Source organism: Nerophis lumbriciformis, linkage group LG38 (genome assembly GCF_033978685.3).
Source record: "Nerophis lumbriciformis linkage group LG38, RoL_Nlum_v2.1, whole genome shotgun sequence".
Lineage (NCBI taxonomy): Eukaryota > Metazoa > Chordata > Actinopteri > Syngnathiformes > Syngnathidae > Nerophis > Nerophis lumbriciformis.
In genome coordinates, this window is record NC_084585.2 from 14460471 (window position 1) to 14480558 (window position 20088).

At 40.4% G+C, this 20088-nt stretch overlaps 1 protein-coding gene across 9 annotated transcripts in view; it reads left to right on the plus strand.

The window, feature by feature from the left end:
• Positions 1–20088, plus strand: part of ptprt (protein tyrosine phosphatase receptor type T) — a 555785-nt gene that overhangs the window by 299213 nt on the left and 236484 nt on the right. For all 9 annotated transcript variants that reach the window (XM_061932272.1, XM_061932263.1, XM_061932264.1 and 6 more), the window contains exons 13-14: positions 1598–1700; positions 8832–9108. In XM_061932272.1, coding sequence (XP_061788256.1) covers positions 1598–1700; positions 8832–9108 — 380 coding nt within the window. The remainder of the gene's footprint in view (positions 1–1597; positions 1701–8831; positions 9109–20088) is intronic.

Genomic DNA, 20088 nt, shown 5'->3' on the forward strand with positions numbered 1-20088 from the left:
ACCTATTATTGAGCATTGTTTCGTAATATAATGTAAAACCAACTTATTTTACCTTCTGGTACCTGCTGGTTTGTATTTGGGATCTGCATAAGTCCTTATAATTTGCGTGCGTCCACCATTGTAGTCCGTGATGATGTAGTCAATAAGCTTCTTTTTTTCCCTCAATCTTCTTGTTATGGGTCATTCATCCTCTGCTGTTGCCATTTTTAATATAAAGTAGCATAATGTTCTAACTAGAGATGTCCGATAGTATCGGCCTGATAAATGCGTTAAAATGTAATATCGGAAATTATCGGTATCGGTTTTTTTTTTGTAATCGCCATCGTTTTTTTTTTTTTTTTTTTTTTTAATTAAATCGACATAAAAAACACAAGATACACTTACAATTAGTGCACCAACCCAAAAAACCTCCCTCCCCCATTTACACTCATGCACACAAAAGGGTTGTTTCTTTCTGTTATTAATATTCTGGTTCCTACATTATATATCAATATATTTTAATACAGTCTGCAAGGAATACAATCCGTAAGCACACATTATTGTGCGTGCTGCTGGTCCACTAATAGTACTAACCTTTAACACTTAATTTTACAAATTTTCATAAATTACTAGTTTCTATGTAACTGTTTTTATATTGTTTTACTTTATTTTTTATTCAAGAAAATGTTTTTAATTTATTTATCTTATTTTATTTTATTAATTAAAAAAAAAAAAGTACCTTATCTTCACCATACCTGGTTGTCCAAATTAGGCATAATAATGTGTTAATTCCACAACTGTATATATCGGTTGATATCGGTATCGGTTGATATCGGTATCGGTAAATGAAGAGTTGGACAATATCGGAATATCGGATATCGGCAAAAAGCCAATATCGTGCATCCCTAGTTCTAACTTATATCTCGCTATGGAAGCACTAAAAACTACCGGTGTAGTGGGTTTACATAATTCACCCATAAAACTTTAGTTATTAGAGCGTTCCGGGTGGACGTTTTTTTACGGCACACATTTCCGGCGTTGCACTAGTGAGCCATGGATGAGGAGATGCTGCTCCGTTATTGATTTAAGTAAAGTCTGAATGTCATTAAAACAGTTAGCTCCATCTTTTGACACTTCTTCCACACCCGTCCTTGCATGCTACACCGCTACAACAAAGATGACGGGGAGAAGATGCTGTCAAAGGTGAGCCATGAAAATAAGACCGCTCACCAAACGGCACATCCTGAAGCGACTGTCAGAAAGCGACTTGAATTTGGTCTGTAAAACATAATCTATGCAACATTTTGACCAAAGAACCACCATTACATGTTATGTAAACCACAAGGAAGTGTTTTTAATGTAGAAAAACATTTATAATATGACCCCTTTAGTGCGCCTTATAATCCGGTGTGCCTTTTGTATGAAAATAGACCTGAATAGACCCTCTCATCGGCAGTGCGCCTTATAATCCGGTGCGCCCTATGGTCCGAAAAATACGGTACTCTTTGGTTATGAACTGATGTTGACAAGATATTTCAACGTGTGACATCTTATTTTTTGTGTTTTTGGTGGTGTTGTTCAGTAAACAGTATTTGACACCCTGCTGTCTTCTCTTCAGCCCCCACGATGCCCAAGTATGAGTCTGAGGCGCCGCTGAACGAGACCGAGTCAACCATAACCGTCTTGCTCAAGCCCGCCAAGTCTCGCGGAGCGCCCATCAGGTAACCTGTTCCCACATAATTGCCCGTTTTTTTAATCCCCTCCAAGCGTTGACACAAAACAATTTGCATACTGTCAACGTGTTAGTTTCCAACAAACTAAAATAAGTAATGCTGACTTTGGAGCCATGGTGTACTGTTATACTTTACAGCATATCCCTAAAGTCCTGGAAAAAAGACAAAAAACATATTTTATACATTATTCTTTATTTTCCTTCCATCTCTCCATTTGCTACCATGTGTCATTCTCGGAGTCACATTTTTTCCATGTTTTATAAGTAATATAAATATAATAATAACTCCAACAATAATTGAACTTTTTTTTTTCAATATCTGGTATCGGATCTGTTGTTTAATCAGATTTACTGTCTGACGTCATATTTCCTCTTATTGGCTTAATAATTATGAGTCCGATTTTTTTTTAACTTTCATATATAGTTAGGTTTTGTTTTCAAAGTGGGCCTATGTCAGAAGTGCTAAACATGTGGGAGAGAGTTTGTTTGAGATTTTGTGTGCATGTGTGTAAAAGACTGAGTCCATTTTTTGTTCAACTGTTGAAATATTTAATAAGCAAAATACATAAAGCATATTAACAACTTGAAACAATTATTTGTCTAAGGTGGGGATCTGCAACCTGCGGCTTGAGAGCCATAGGCTCCCTGGAGCTTTTTCAAAAATGTATTAAAATAGAAAAAGATGGGGGAAAAAATATATTTTTGTTTTAATATGGTTTCTGTAGGAGGACAACATGACAGACACCTTCTTAATTGGTAGAAATCCCACTGTTTATATTAAACATGCTTCTCTGATGAGAGTATTTGGCGAGCGCCGTTTTGTCCTCCCAATTTTGGCGTTTCTTGAACTCACCGTCGTTTGTTTACATGTATAACTTTCTTCAACGATGCCAGAGAAAGACATGTTTTATGCCACTCCTTCTTTGTCTCATTTTGTTCACCAAACATTTGATGCTGTGCGTGAATGCACAAAGGTGTGCTTTGTAGATGTCATTACCGTATTTTTCGGAGTACAAGTCGCTCCGGAGTACAAGTCGCAACGGCCGAAAATGCATAATAAAGAAGGAAAATAACATATATAAGTCGCACTGGAGTATAAGTCGCATTTTTGGGGGCAATTTATTTGATAAAACCCAACACCAAGAATAGACATTTGAAAGGCAATTTAAAATAAATAAAGAATAGTGAACAACAGGCTGAATAAGTGTACGTTATATGAGGCATAAATAACCAACTGAGAACGTGCCTGGTATGTTAACGTAACATATTATGGTAAGAGTCATTCAAATAACTATAACATATAGAACATGCTACACATTTACCAAACAATCTGTCACTCCTAATCGCTAAATCCCATGAAATCTTATACGTCTAGTCTCTTATGTGAATGAGCTAAATAATATTATTTGATATTTTACGGTAATGTGTTAATAATTTCACACATAAGTCGCTCCTGAGTATAAGTCGCACCTTCGGCCAAACTATGAAAAAAACTACGACTTATAGTCGTAAAAATATGGTAACTTGTTGGAGTGACTAATCAGGCATAATTGGTCAGTGCATGACTGCAAGCTAATCGATGCTAACACGCTATTTAGGCTAGCTGTATGTACATATTGTCAAGACTTGGACTTCGGCGTGGTTTGTTTTCCCATGGTGCAAAGGATTTGGACCAGACATGGCGTGAAGTTAAATACATGATTTAATAATAGATTATAAAAAGTATAAACAAAAGGCTCACACAAGGCGGGGAACAAACTTGGCTAATAAAACAAAACTAGCACAAAGGCAGAACTATGGAAAAAAAGGAACAAACAAAAGGCGCTCGCAGCGGAGGTACAAAACAGTGGCTTGAATAAACAAAAAACTTACGTGGCAAGAAAAGAGCAGCATGAACTATGACCTGGACAGAGTAAGCAGCGTGTCAAGAGTGCAGAGCATGAATGTGATGTCGCCAGGTCGATCAACAGAAAATAAAAAGCTTAAATAACACAGACATGATTAACAACAGGTGCGTGAGTGCAAATGAATCAGGTGTGTGACATGAGAACAGGTGAAAACTAATGGGTTGTCATGGAAACAAAACGGGGAGTGAAAAAACAGCAACTGACAAAATCCCAAAAAGCACATGGCCAAACAAAACATGATCACACAGACATGACACATATTGCCTCATTTGTAGGTATATTTGAGCTCATTTAATTTCCTATGCCCGCTGTGTATTAAATTTATATTTGCATGTCTCATGACACATTATCTGTATGTAATATTGGCTGCATTTCAGATAGTGGTTTGTGTGCCATGTTGTTCCAGACCACAGCAAACGTAACCCAGCTTGCACAGATTGTTATAAATCCATTAGAAGAAGACAGCCTGCCGTTTCCTTTAACTTGGACACACGCATCTATACTTTTGGCCATTCTAAGACAGTCATTTAGAGGAGTTATCTCACCCTCTGAGAAGCCTGCAATTTACTAATGTTTTCCTATGTTGTAAAAATGGGTAGAATAAATATTACATTTCAACATTTCTGTCAACGGAGATTTGTGTCAGCCTGCGAAACATGGTCATTTTGATAGTAGGCTAATATAGATAATATAGATATTTATATCATGTGTTATCTTCTTGTAGAAGGCTTTTCATTTTGTGCGGCTCCAGACAGATTTTTTTTTTTTTGTATTTTTGGTCCAATATGGCTCTTTCAACATTTTGATTTTGGGTTGCCGACCCCTGGTCTAAGGTAAACTTATTAAAGATAAAACAACTTTTATTTGAGATTAATTACAATTAATAAGGAGTTATCTACAGACAAAATGGGAATAATTGTTAATTTATTATTACTTGAATGAAACTAGCACTATCCCAATTTAAATTGCCTTAGTGAGTTCAAACCTATGTCAATTTGAACGGCAAACAAACACGTTTAATGTTAACTTGTTAGCAGTCTTCTTGTAGTTTTATTGCTCGTTTGTGTCAAATCCCTTTGCTAATCTCCTGATTTATCCCAAATACAATTACAGTCTTTCTCTGGCAGAAGAAAGTGTGCACTCTAATTACTGGCAGTCTTTTCATGCTGGGATAAATCCTATGAAATAGGTGCCAGTAGACATAAACAGAGCAAGCACAGAGGTGATTTTCTTTTTCCAGATTTTATTTAGTCTGGGAGACCCACTCGCTCCCTGGAGGAGGGAGCAGCACTTTGAAATCAATCTTTAACCTGAAAGACTCAAAGAGCAAAGCGAGGGCGAACCTCATTAGGTTTTGGTCATCAGCAATTATCTCTTATTGAAAGTAGGCGATGATTGGCCCTCGTCGCACAAACACTCTGTTGTTGGTGTGATGGAAGTCATTACAGAAGGCTAATGAGCTCCCATTTATTCTCGACGTACACAAAAGCGTGTAAACAAAAACATTTGCTGTGTTTCAGTTCATGCACTTTTGTACTTACACTTATTTTGAGTGCATAAGTGCATTCACGAGGACGATGGAATGCAGTGCGCTGTCAGTATCCGGACGGTGCACTCAAAACAAAATGAGTGTGACACTGACTACCGTCAATTGCGGAAGGGGAAGGACTAACTTTCAATAATAGCATGTGGCGAATACAATAAGAAGAAATATTGTGTTTGTCATTTTCCGACAACAATGGATTTGGGAATGTACATGTCACAATGCTGTGTAACAAAGTTGAGAGGAACCCAAGGATGCAGATGGCCGGTGTGTAAAACAGTTATTTTATGTAGGTCATGTACCCAGAGGAGGGAACAAAAGGCGACAGTGAACAAAGGAGAAAACCAAATGTGCACTGTGGAATAAACAAAAAATGCTATGTACAAAACTAAACTAAACTTGGGTTGGAGTTGCAATACATGCTAACTACAAAAAACAACACCAAGCTGGATGGCATTGGGAATGGCCAAGATAGCAAGTAGCTAAACAACGAGAAGCATGGAAGTCGTCAGGCGTGGAGAGCCGAGGAGTGGCATCACCGAGTGCCATCCAGCTGCCAACATGCTGCTTAAGTAGGACAAGGGTAAATTGGAAGCAGCTGTGCACATCTCACAACTCCGCCCACAAGGGGAACACATCAACTCTAGAGGGAAGGAGAAACATAGTAAGAATACAAGGTCAACTGCACCAACAGAGGGGAACTGAAAATACAAACCCCGAGATGGCAGCTGGCGGTGACAGTACAACACATTCAAAATATGCACACTCAGGGACATAGTACAACTAGGGCCGGACCATGGCATAAACACTATATGCAGTTGTCTAGGGCCACAAGGCATACAGTTGCTGATCATCAACCTAGTCGCCATGCTCTGCAGGTGTTTGCTTGTTGAGATAGATTGGTTTTTATTGTCATTGCACAAGTACAACACAACTTTGTTTTCAGCACAAACCCGTTCAAGATTAGACAAACAAACAGTGTACAGGGTTACAGAACAGGAACGCTGATGGGTCGCCACAAGGCGCTCTGTAAAAGATAGGAAAAAGGTCAACGCTGGGGAAGGATAAGTAAAAAAACACAATCTAGACTGGGCTCCCAAGGGGGCCCAGTCTGGAGTGGGAAAAAACCTCCATAGCAAAGCATATATACATTTTACAACATACAACTCGAGACTCGCAACAGAGGGGAGGGAGTGGGAGCTACGGAGGAAGGCCGCAGCTCTCAGGCGCTGCCCATTCTTCCATCACCCCTATGGGATTTGCATCAAGGGCGTTGGATTGGGGGTGTGGGGTATGTGTGTGTGGCGTATATTTTTGTGTGGATGCATGTGTGTGTGTAAGCCTGCAGTGTGTCTCTGTTTCGCGGCCTTGATGTCGTGCAGCCGATAAGTCCAAAGTCAACAACAACAGGTGTGTTTCCATGAGAGACAAGAAGGGAGTTTGTTGTGTCACCGCCGCACTGTCCTCCGGGAGAGTCTCGAAGCCAGGGAAACAATCCAAGTTAGAATGTTTTGTATGCGAGTGAAAATAAAATTTGCTTTTCACTCTAAATTGTCTATGACTGGTCCTCAAAATCCTGCGGGGCAGACAGTCCGATGTGATTTAAATCACAAGAGTGTCCACAGGTCTTCCCGCATCCTCTAATCATTTGTGGCAGCTTTGGTGCACTTTGAAGACTGCCAGAAACTTCCAATTTGTCGACAAACATGAGCAACGCTTACTCCAATCAGCAGATGTCCTGTTGTCATAATTCCGAATAGGTAGATATCTTCACGTCCTCGACTGAAAAGGGTCGCCAGACAGGCGGCACTCCTTCTTCTCCCAAAAGTCCGTCGTGTGTCCAGCAACAACCGCTCCGTCACGACAAGCACGTTCCCCCAAACCCAAGATCTTGTCAATTTCTTTGAGGCCAGTTAATTAGTTCCAATGTTTAGATTTGGAGAGCAGTGCAAAAAGAGGCAACAAAAAAGTTAAGACAAGACAAGACAAAGAAGCAAGCAGGAGAGATAAGGGAGAGGAAAGGGGAGCGTCCGCCCTCGATGAGTGCCAGTGAGAAAAAAAAAAGAAAAAATGATGGACTGAATTACCAATTATACTTTGCCTCCGCTAAACGTTTATATAGCGGTGAGTCAACATGTCCTTTGTAATAGTTAGAATTTCGTGGGTGTGTGCATTCAAAAGCCCGTAAAGATAATTACTGATTTTGCATTCCTTCAAACGCTGTCATCTGGATAGATTCACGTCGGTATTTCTAAAACGGCCATACAATTTTGGTTGATATTGTAGCTTAATATTTTCCTTTACCATATAGTGTCTGAAGAACATTTATTTTTTCATAGTTTTTGCTGATTTAATGTGTTGTGTTTACTTTTTCAATTCATGCCGAAGTGGCACAGCAGTTTTGAATTGGCTTCATTGCATTAGAAGATATTGAACATGATTCTTTCTCTTGGACATTTCAAACTATTCACCTTTTCATATAAACTAATGCAGGTAACCCATGTTTATCAATGGCCTTTGTAAATTAATTTCCACAAATGAGGAGTTATTCATTTTGAATGGAATATTTCATTGCTAGAGCATAACAATTTTTTTTTACGACTTTCTAAATACGCTTTTTAACGTTAAAAAAGCCCAATTAGAAGGGTTGTACGGTATACCGCTACTAATTGTACTAATGAATTAAAAACGGTACAATACTATCTAAAAAAATACCTGTATTTTTCTTTTTTTCCGGACATGTTGGCGCGTCAAATTCGATAATTTTTTTATCAAACATCATCCCTAGTCATTATGTATTTTTTTATAAACTACGTCCCTGGACACATGAGAACTTTAAGTATGACCAATGTATGACCCTGTATTCTACTGAGTATTGGATTGATACCAGAACAAACAAATACGTGATTATTATATTTTAACAAAAGTGTAGATAGAACATGTTAAAACAGAAAGTAAGCCGATATTAACAGTAAATTAACAAGTAGATTAATAATCCATTTTCTACAGCTTTTCCCTCATAAATTTGACAAAACAATAGAATGGCAAATGACACAATATGTTACTGCATACGTCAGCAGCCAAGTAGTAGCCTTTGTTTGCTTACTTACTACTAAAATATAGGTAGTCTAGTGTGTTCACTATTTTATTTAAGGACAACATTGTTATTTGATTGCAGTAAGAAACCTATGTTTAATGTATCATAAGAGCCATCCATCCTTTTTTCCACCGCTTGTCCCTTTTGGGGTCGCGTGCTGGAGCCTGTCCCAGCTGCACTCGGGCGGAAGGCGGGGTACACCCTAGACAAGTCACCATCTCATAAAGCCAATAATGACATTTTGTTTGTGGTCCCCATTATTTTGAAAAGTATCGAAAAGTATCGAAATACATTTTGGTACCAGTAGTGGTAACAACGTATTGGTATGGGGACAACCGTACCACATAGTCACCTTTACAAGTCCCAAACTTCGAAGCGTCATATGGGGAGGGACAACTGTATTACACAACACACTAGGTTGCAGTCAGCCCTAACCACGGGCGTGTCACACGAGTGATATTAAAGATTAACATGGGGCCACAAAAAAAATCTTGTTTAGGACCACAAAAGCCCCCTTGGACTCCTTTTGTGTGCTCACGTTGTTCAAAAGTTGTCATATTGTTGTGTCACCAGCTCCTACCAGCTCGTCGTGAAAGAGGAGCGCAAGTCCAAGGCCCGCCGTGCTGCCTCCGAGGCCCCCGAGTGCTTTGCCGCCCCCTTCAGCGTCCGCAATGCCTCCGTCTTGAACTCACCGTACTACATGGCGGCCGAGTTGCCGCCGTCGAGCCTGACCATGGTGCAGCCCTTCACGGTGGGAGACAACAAGAGCTACGGCGGCTTCTGGAATCCTCCGCTGTCGCCCGCCAAGAGCTACAGCATCTACTTCCAGGCCGTGAGCAGAGCCAGCGGGGTGAGTCTTCTGGCGGGGGTTGACATTATGGAGTGTTTGTCATGTGGCAGTCATGTGACTACCCAGGATATATAGCTTCCCCAAAATCAGGTAAGCTAGCTAATTTCCAAAAGCTTATTTTTCAGTCATTTTTCAAAGCCATTTAACAATTTGTATGCGTTATTATCATAATGTCACTATTTAACCAGAGGTGGGCAGAGTAGCCAGAAATTGTACTCAAGTAAGAGTACTGTTACTTTAGAGATTTATTACTCAAGTAAAAGTAAGGAGTAGTCACCCAAATATTTACTTGAGTAAAAGTAAAAAGTATGTTGTGAAAAAAACTACTCAAGTACTGAGTAACTGATGAGTAACATACACACACATATTATATATATATATATATATATATATCAATATATATATATATATATATATATATATATATATATATATATATATATATATATATATATATATATGTGTATATATATATATATATATATATATATATATATATATATATATATATATACACATACATATATATATACATATATATATATACACATACATATATATACACATATATATATATACATACATTGATATATACACTATATAATTTATATTTATTTATTTTGCCGTTTTTGTTCACATGTTAAAGGTGTTTTAATGAATATACATGCATGTTTAACACATATAGATTCCTTTCTTTCATGAAGACAATAATATAAATTGGTGTATTACCTGATTCTGATGACTTGCATTGATTGTAATCAGACAGTAGTGCTGATAACGTCCACGTTTTCAAATGGAGGAGAAAAAAAGTTCCTCCTTTCTGTCTAATATCACATGAAAGTGGTTGGTTTTTGGCATCTTATTTATCCAGCCTCCATATTCGTTTTTATACACTTTACAAGAAATACATTGGCGGCAAACTCCCTAGCTTGCTAGCTTGTTTGCGCTGGCTTTCGGAGACTCTTATTTTGAAAGCGCAGGCGCGATGGAGCGGCACTTTTATTGTGAAGACAGGAACTAGGCTTTTGACGGGATGTACAGTTGAAATAAAAAAGGGTCTTTTTTCCTTCACACTTTTGATTGATTGATTGGAACTTTTATTAGTAGATTGCACAGTACAGTACATATTCCGTACAATTGACCACTAAATGGTAACACCCCAATAAGTTTTTCAACTTGTTTAAGTCAGGTCATGTGACTCCTGGCTCTGTTTGATTGGTCCAACGTCACCAGTGACTGCATCTGATTGGTGGAACGAAGTGAACGTCACCAGTGACTGTATTTGTTGAAACGCAGGCACTATGAAGGTCTGTCTGACAAACCAAAACAAACAAAGCGTGCATTAACAGATCGATAAAAATTAGTAGCGAGTAGCGAGCTGAATGTAGATAAAAGTAGCGGAGTAAAAGTAGCGGAGTAAAAGTAGCGGAGTAAAAGTAGCGGAGTAAAAGTAGCGTTTTTCTCTATAAATATACTCAAGTAAAAGTAAAAGTATGTTGCATTAAAACTACTCTTAGAAGTACAATTTATCCCAAAAGTTACTCGAGTAGATGTAACGGAGTAAATGTAGCGCGTTACTACCCACCTCTGTATTTAACTGTTACTATTTAACTGTTAAAAATGTAGCTGTTCTTGAAATATTTATTAAATTAGTTCATATAAAATAATCTAGAGAAATATCGCTATCGGGGTTTAGCCTTAAAATTGCTTTGTGAAGTGAATTACATTTATATAGCGCTTTTTCTCAAGTGACTCAAAGCGCTTTACATTGTGAAACCCAATATCTAAGTTACATTTAAACCAGTGTGGGTGGCACTGGGAGCAGGTGGGTAAAGTGTCTTGCCCAAGGACACAACGGCAGTGACTAGGATGGCGGAAGCGGGGATCGAACCTGCAACCCTCAAGTTGCTGGCACGGCCGCTCTACCAACCGAGCTGTACCGCCCCTTTGGCGAGTCTTATGTGACGCATTTGTCACATTAGCAAAAATGCTGATAATACACTAAAGCAGGGGTTTCAAACTCATTTTAGATCGAGGGCCACATGGAGAAAAATCTACTCCCAAATGGGCCGGACTGGTAAAATCACGGCACGATAACTTAAAAATAAAGACAACTTCAGATTTTTTCTTTGTTTAAAAATAGAACAAGCAGGTTATGAAAATGTACAAATCATAATGTTGTTGTTTTTTTTTTTACACTTACATCTTGCGGTTTATAGTATTCTACCTTTATTTGTCCTTATTTATACTTTCTGAATAAATGATGTGATAATGTTCATCACTCAACTTATTGGTGTTCATTTTCAATCTATCAAGGTAAAAAAATAATATCAAAATCAAATTACAGGATGTTATTTATGTAGTTTGCTCATTTTCCTCGACTTGTGCACAAACAACATGTGGTTTATTTTTTTTTGTTTTACATATGTAGGATCATCTACAAAGATACAAATAATTGCTATTCTGACATCTAGTGGACACATTTAGAACAGCAGTTTATTTCATTTCATTTCAAATGTCGGCTATTTTTTATACTTAGCAAACTCATCCTGCCGTACGTTTGACACCCCTGCACTAAAGCATTGTGTTTCATTTCAAAACAAAGTACGTACATTTGTGGTACGTGGTAAGAGTCAAGTTGAGTGGAATCGGGTGGAATCCTGACCAGATGCCCGAACCACCTCATCTGGCTCCTCTCGATGTAGAGGAGCAGCGGCTTTACTTTGAGCTCCCCCCGGATGGCAGAGCTTCTCACCCTATCTCTAAGGGAGAGCCCTGCCACTCGGCGGAGGAAACTCATTTCGGCCGCTTGTACCCGTGATCTTGTCCTTTTGGTCATAACCCAAAGCTCATGACCATAGGTGAGGATGGGAACGTAGATCGACCGGTAAATTGAGAGCTTTGCCTTCCGGCTCAGCTCCTTCTTCACCACCACGGATCGATACAGCGTCCGCATTACTGAAGACGCCGCAGCGATCTGCCTGTCGATCTCACGATCCACTCTTCCCTCACTCCGAGGTACTTGAACTCCTCCACTTGGGGCAAGATCTCCTCCCCAACCCGGAGATGGCATTCCACCCTTTTCCGGGCGAGAACCATGGACTCGGACTTGGAGGTGCTGATTCTCATCCCAGTCGCTTCACACTCGGCTGCGAACCGATTCAGTGAGAGCTGAAGATCCTGGCCAGATGAAGCCATCAGGACCACATCATCTGCAAAAAGCAGAGACCGAATCCTGCAGCCACCAAACCAGATCCCCTCAACGCCTTGACTGCGCCTAGAAATTCTGTCCATAAAAGTTATGAACAGAATCGGTGACAAAGGGCAGCCTTGGCGGAGTCCAACCCTCACTGGAAACGTGTCCGACTTACTGCCAGCAATGCGGACCAAGCTCTGGCACTGATCATACAGGGAGCGGACTGCCACAATCAGACAGTCCGATACCCCATACTCTCTGAGCACTCCCCACAGGACTTCCCGAGGGACACGGTTGAATGCCTTCTCCAAGTCCACAAAACACATGTAGACTGGTTGGGCAAACTCCCATGCACCCTCAAGGACCGTGCCGAGAGTATAGCGCTGGTCCACAGTTCCACGACCAGGACGAAAACCACACTGTTCCTCCTGAATCCGAGGTTCGACTACCCGGCGTAGCCTCCTCTCCAGTACACCTGAATAGACCATACCGGGAAGGCTGAGGAGTGTGATCCCACGATAGTTAGAACACACCCTCCGGTTCCCCTTCTTAAAGAGAGGAACCACCACCCCGGTCTGCCAATCCAGAGGTACCGCCCCCGATGTCCACGCGATGCTTCAGAGTCTTGTCAACCAAGACAGCCCCACAGCATCCAGAGCCTTAAGGAACTCCGGGCGCATCTCATCCACCCCCGGGGCCTTGCCACCGAGGAGCTTTTTAACTACCTCAGCAACCTCAGCCCCAGAAATAGGAGAGCCCACCACAGACTCCCCAGGCACTGCTTCCTCATAGGAAGACGTGTTGGTGGGATTGAGGAGGTCTTCGAAGTATTCCCTCCACCGATCCACAACTTCCGCAGTCGAGGTCAGCAGAACACCATCCTCACCATACACGGTGTTGGTAGTGAACTGCTTCCCCTTCCTGAGGCGGCGGATGGTGGTCCAGAACCGCTTCGAAGCCGTCCGGAAGTCGTTTTCCATGGTCTCGCCGAACTCCTCCCATGTCCGAGTTTTTGCCTCCGCGACCGCTGAAGCCGCACACCGCTTGGCCTGTCGGTACCTGTCCGCTGCCTCTGGAGTCCTATGAGCCAAAAGAACCCGATAGGACTCCTTCTTCAGCTTGACGGCATCCCTCACCGCCGGTGTCCACCAACGGGTTCTAGGATTTCCGCCACGACAGGCACCAACCACCTTGCGGCCACAGCTCCAATCAGCCGCCTCGACAATAGAGGTGCGGAACATGGTCCACTCGGATTCAATGTCCAGCACCTCCCTCGTGACATGTTCAAAGTTCTTCCTGAGGTGGGAATTGAAACTCTCTCTGACAGGAGACTCTGCCAGACGTTCCCAGCAGACCCTCACAATGCGTTTGGGCCTGCCAGGTCTGTCCGGCATCGTCCCCCACCATCGCAGCCAACTCACCACCAGGTGGTGATCGGTAGAAAGCTCCGCCCCTCTCTTCACCCGAGTGTCCAAAACATGAGGCCGCAAATCCGATGACACAACTACAAAGTCGATCATGGAACTGCGGCCTAGGGTGTCCTGGTGCCAAGTGCACATATGGACACCCTTATGCTTGAACATGGTGTTCGTTATGGACAATCCGTGACGGGCACAAAAGTCCAATAACAAAACACCACTCGAGTTCAGATCCGGGCGGCCATTCTTCCCAATCACGCCTCTCCAGGTTTCACTGTCGTTGCCAATATGAGCGTTGAAGTCCCCCAGTAGAACGAGGGAATCACCCGGGGGAGCACCCTCAAGTACTCCCTCGAGTGAATCCAAAAAGGGTGGGTACTCTGAGCTGCCGTTTGGCGCGTAAGCGCAAACAACAGTCAGGACCCGTCTCTCCACCCGAAGGCGGAGGGAAGCTACACTCTCGTCCACCGGGTTGAACTCCAACATGCAGGCTCTGAGCCGGGGGGCAACAAGAATTGCCACCCCAGCCCATCGCCTCTCACTGCTGGCAACGCCAGAGTGGAAGAGAGTCCAGCCCCTCTCGAGAGAACTGGTTCCAGAGCCCTTGCTGTGCGTCGAGGTGAGTCCGACTATATCCAACCGGAACTTCTCTACCTCACGCACTAGCTCAGGTTCCTTCCCCCCCAGCGAGGTGACGTTCCACGTCCCAAGAGCTAGCTTCTGTAGCCGAGGATCGGACCGCCAAGTGCCCTGCCTTCGGCTGCCGCCCAGCTCACATTGCACCCGACCTCTATGGCCCCTGCTATGGGTGGTGAGCCCATTGGAGGGGGGGACCCACGTTGCCTCTTCGGGCTGTGCCCGGCCGGGCCCCATGGGGACAGGCCCGGCCACCAGGCGCTCGCCATCGTGCCCCAACTCCGGGCCTGGCTCCGGAGGGGGGCCCCGGTGACCCGCGTCCGGGCGAGGGAAATCGGAGTCTCGGTTCTTGCATTTTCATAGAAGTCTTCGAGCTGCTCTTTGTCTGATCCCTCACCTAGGATCTGTTTGTCTTGGGAGACCCTACCAGGGGGAATGGAAGCCCCCGGACAACATAGCTCCTAGGATCATTGGGACACGCAAACTCCTCTACCACAGTAAGGTGGCAGCTCAGAGAGGAGAGTCAAGTCATTTAAAAAAAAAAAAAAAAAGGTAAATATGGTAGGCTAGGCTACTAGGCGTTATCAGATACACAACAGCTAAGCACACAATAGCACACAAGCTAGACATGATGATTAAACAATACTGCAGTCTAAAACAGCACATTTGTCAATATAAACAAGTATCAAATAATTACGGTTGCATATTCCAAGGCAGAAGCATATTAGAAAGTAAACAGATTAAACAAACGTGTCCGCCTAATTAAACATACTGCATCATGAGCTTAACTTAGTGAATTATTGTGGTCACTCGGTGTCACAAAGTAACAATCATTACTCCACTTCAATTTAAAGACAGCATAAATTAATCATAAGATTAGTGTTTTTCATATCAATCATTGTATTCACTTTATCAAACATTTTCTAAAATTAATCAGTACACAATAATAAATGTATCTACTATGATTTGTGCTGATATCATATGATATTGGTATCACCCAATACTCAAAGCTCCAATATTGGTATTGTATCGGAAGTGAAAAGGTTGTATTAATACTTATGGGTTACAATAGTTGTAACCCATAAGAACCCAGAACCACTTGTGATGAATGCTGATGTTTTCTTCAAATTCTAATAATTATAACTAATGAATTATTATTCTAAAAATTATTAATTAATTATTATTGTAATAATTATTAACTAATTAATTATTATTAGAATTTTAAGAAAACATCATTCATCACAAGTGGTTCTGGGTTCATATGGGTTACAACTGCTCATCAGCTCATGTGATGCCTTTACACAAACAGCCGCCATTGTTATAATGACAGTAGAAAGCCGAGAAGATGGTGACACATCATGGGAGAAAAAACAACAACTGGCACCTTGCTAAGTGGAAAAATACATGGCTTTTTTTCTTGACAAGTAATGGAATGATTGCAGCTTGCTCAAGAAGTGCTGTCACTCAAACTCACCCACACACACACACACACACACACACACACACACACACAGACACATTCTTGTATTTCCTACCTTCTTGAGACCTCCGAAAAATGCCTACCTCTTTAGGACCACCCTTTCTAGATATATAAAGATTTGTATTTACAACATTAATAATATATACATAGTATGCAAATATAAAAAAGCTTGTTGTGAAAGATGAGTTTGAATTTCACACGAAAAAGGTCACAATTTCTCAAATAAAATTTAGAATTTGTGCAGTATTATTAACAAAAGTCGTAATTTTCCTCAACTCAAGTCAAAATGTTACAAGAAAAACTGAACATGTGTGCAACATTATGATAAAAGTTGGAATTTTACTCAATAACAGTCGCAATTTTACAAGAAAAGCTTAAAATCTTGGCAATTTCATGAAAAGAGTCGTAATTTTACTCGACAAAAGTCACAATTTTATAAGAAAACTTACAAATTTGGGCAATATTATAATAATAATAGGAATTTTTACTTGGCAAAATTATGACAAAAGTCATAATTTTACTCAAAAAATTGGCAATATTGTGATACAAGTCAGAATTTTATATGACAAATTTCACCATTTTGCATTAAAAAGTAAAAATGTTACATTAAAAGTAATAATTTTACATAAGAAGTTATAATTTTACATAAAAAGTTATAATTTTACATAAAAAGTTATAATTTTACATAAAAAGTTATAATTTTACGAGAGACACATTGTGATAAAAAGACTGCTTTTAGTTAATTTATTTTTATTTTTATTTTGTGTTGTTGTAATTGGTTTTTAATCGTTTTCTACGTCGTTTTGTATGTCTCCATGTACATATTTATTTTATGTTTTTAAATCCATTTTGGCCAAAGGGGGCGCATTTCAATTTCTTACAGACACTTGTTATTACATATGTTGGCCATATGAGGAGCACTTCAAATGCATACACACTTGTTATTTCATATGTTGACCATAGTGGGAGCACTTTAAAAACCAACACACAGTCAATTTGAGAAAAACCCTCCTTTTTGGGACCACTCTAATTTTGATAGATTTCACCTCCAGGGGTGCAAATGAGACATTCTCTATTAAATGCAATGATTTTCCTAACTTGTTCACTGGTCCTCATATGAAAGGTACTTTTCCTTCCTGGTGTCTCAAGAAGGATACATACAAGAACACACACACACACACACACACACACACACACACACACACACACACATACAGCAGCTGACAGGTGATGTTGCTAAACGTTGCACTCACTCCGTACATGTTGGAGTTGTTACCCCTTTGCAGCTAGAAAAGTTTCCGCTCTTCTGGAAAGACTTTCTTCAACAGGTTTGTCCATTTGTGAGGTCAGAAGTGGCCATATTGGACCTGTGCTAGTTCTTCCACAGCAAACTCCACCAAGCATCACTTTATGGACATTGATTACTTGGTGTGTTGGGGTTAGAAAAGTGTCTTAGTTCCCAAGGACTCTAATTGTTTATTGATTGAAAGAGACTTATGGTCATATAAAGTAGTTATGTATATGTTCCATCGTTATTAATTGTATGGAAAAGACATGCAGTAATGTTTGACCAATAGTTATGTTGACATGAAGTAGTCGTGAGTAAATACTTCACTTAGTGTATACCTGATGATTGGACACAAATAAGTATGTACGAGACGCTCACATTGCAGCTGCATCACCCTTACACACTTAGTATTCTTATCAGGTTTGACACACACACACACACACACACACACACACACACACACACTTACACACACGTCTTCACCGTAAACAACATGCAGCCTCTGTGGATGGAGGCAATAAATTAGTCCTCCATTTATTAACTTTGCTGCTAGCATTCTCTTGAGGTTTGGCTCATTAGCATCAGCGCGGACGAAGCAGCGCGGTGATTCAGTAGAAGAACGCGGTCCGCCGAGTGGACTCTCAGTGACTGTCCAACATGGAAAAGACGCTGGCAGCAAGCCCTTTTGTCCCGTCCGCTGTTTGCTTCATGCACACTCACAATAGACTGAACTCGGATTTGAATCACTTTAAACATGCAACATATTTCATTCTTTACCTTATTTTAGGGCTGCAATAGGGTTGTACGGTATACCGGTAGTACCGCGGTACTAATAAATCATTATCGGTACTATATCGCCTCTGAAACGTACCGGTCCCGCACAACCAAATGTATGATCCTGTAACTACTTGGTATCGGATTGATACCCAAATGTGTGGTATCATCCAAAACTAATTTAAAGTATCAAGCAACAGAAGAATAAGTGATTATAACATTTTAACAGAAGTGTAGATAGAACATGTTGAAAGAGAAAGTAAGCAGATATTAACAGTAAATGAACAAGTAGATTAATAATTAATGTTCTACCACTTGTCCTTAATAATGTTGACAAAATAATAGAATGATAAATGACACAATATGTTACTGCATTTGTCAGCAGACTAATTAGGAGTCTTTGTTTGTTTACTTACTACTAAAAGACAAGTTGTCTAGTATGTTCAATATTTTATTTAAGGACTTAACTGCAATAAGAAACATATGCTTAATGTACCCTAAGATGTTTTGTTAAAATAAAGCCAATAATGGAATTTTTTTGTTGTCCCCTTTATTTAAAAAGTACCGAAAAGTATTGAAATAATTTTAGTACCAGTACCGGTACCAAAATATTGGTATCGTTACAACACTAGGCTGCAACCAAAAATTATTTCAATAGTCAACTAATCAGCGATTGTTTTTTCGATTACCGTATTTTTCGGACTATAAGTCGCTGTCGAGTATAAGTCGCACCTGCCGGAAATGCACAATAAAGAAGGAAAAAAACATATATACGTCGCACTGGAGTATAAGTCGCATTTTTGGGGGAAATTTATTTGATAAAACCCAACACCAAGAATAGACATTTGAAAGGCAATTTAAAATAAATAAAGAATAGTGAACAATAGGCTGAATAAGTGTACGTTATATGAGGCATAAATAACCAACTGAGAACGTGCCTGGTATGTTAACGTAACATATTATGGTAAGAGTCATTCAAATAACTATAACATATAGAACATGCTATACGTTTACCAAACAATCTGTCACTCCCGATCGCTAAATCCGATGAAATCTTCCTCCCCGGTGTCGCCTCTGGTATGTCCTTTCTTTCTGCTGCTCGATTGCCGTTCTCTGCTGCATATTTCACTACGTCCAGCTTGTAATCTACAGTATAGGATTTCCTTTTCGGTGCCATTTTAGTTCAGCTCTTGTCAGTTTTTATAAGTTACCGCCAATGTTGATGTGATCCATTTTATAGCTGCGGCAGTAGCATATAGCAAATAGCAGTTAGCATCCCAGGACCCACAATGCACTTCTGCCATGACCCTCCCCAGCCAAATTCTTATTGGTTGTCGTGTGAGTGACGATTGCTGACGTGTGTGTGACAATTTCACACATAAGTCGCTCCGGAGTATATGTCGCACCCATGGCCAAACTATGAAAAAAAACTGTGACTTATAAGCCGAAAAATACGGTAGTCAGCCAGTCAAACAATTGCTTATGATCTGATTGACATTGAGCGACTTGATTTGAACTTATTTTTAAAACCTATTATAGTAAATTAAATTCTAACAGAACACACATTAATAGCTAAGAAAGGGATTGTCTTACATTATTCCATAAAGTTAGGGCTGGGCGATATATCGAGTTTGTAAGATAAAATATCGTAATATCGGTATAATTTATTTATTTTAATGACCAAACACCGCTTATTTGTTGTGTTCCTTGTTCTCCCCGGCTTCCCCTCCATGGGCTACTAAACCCCTCCCCTTCCTCCTTCCAAGACGTGCTTGCACGTATAAGAACATCCATGATTGGTTGGTTGTTTACTATGATGAGTGACGATTGGTTAGGGACAGGCCAATCAGAGGCAAGATAGCGCGGGTCATCGAACCAAGAAGGGAATTAAAAAGTGCCTGCCTGCAAATGTAATTTTTATCTGAGTTTGATACATTTTTGTATTATTTGCACAGCTATGTTATTTTTTTTGACGTAGAAATACTATTTTTCTATTTTATTTATGTTATGTAATTCTGTGCTACTTAAACAGGTTATTTTCTGTGCTGTTAATACCTATCTTGCCTAACTGGGTTAATAAAAGAGCCACTGACTGTTTACAGTACAGTTGTCATTCACTTCAATTTAACTGAATATCGCTCAAAAATGAATATCTTTATGTGTATACTTTCACCGAAAAATATGAATC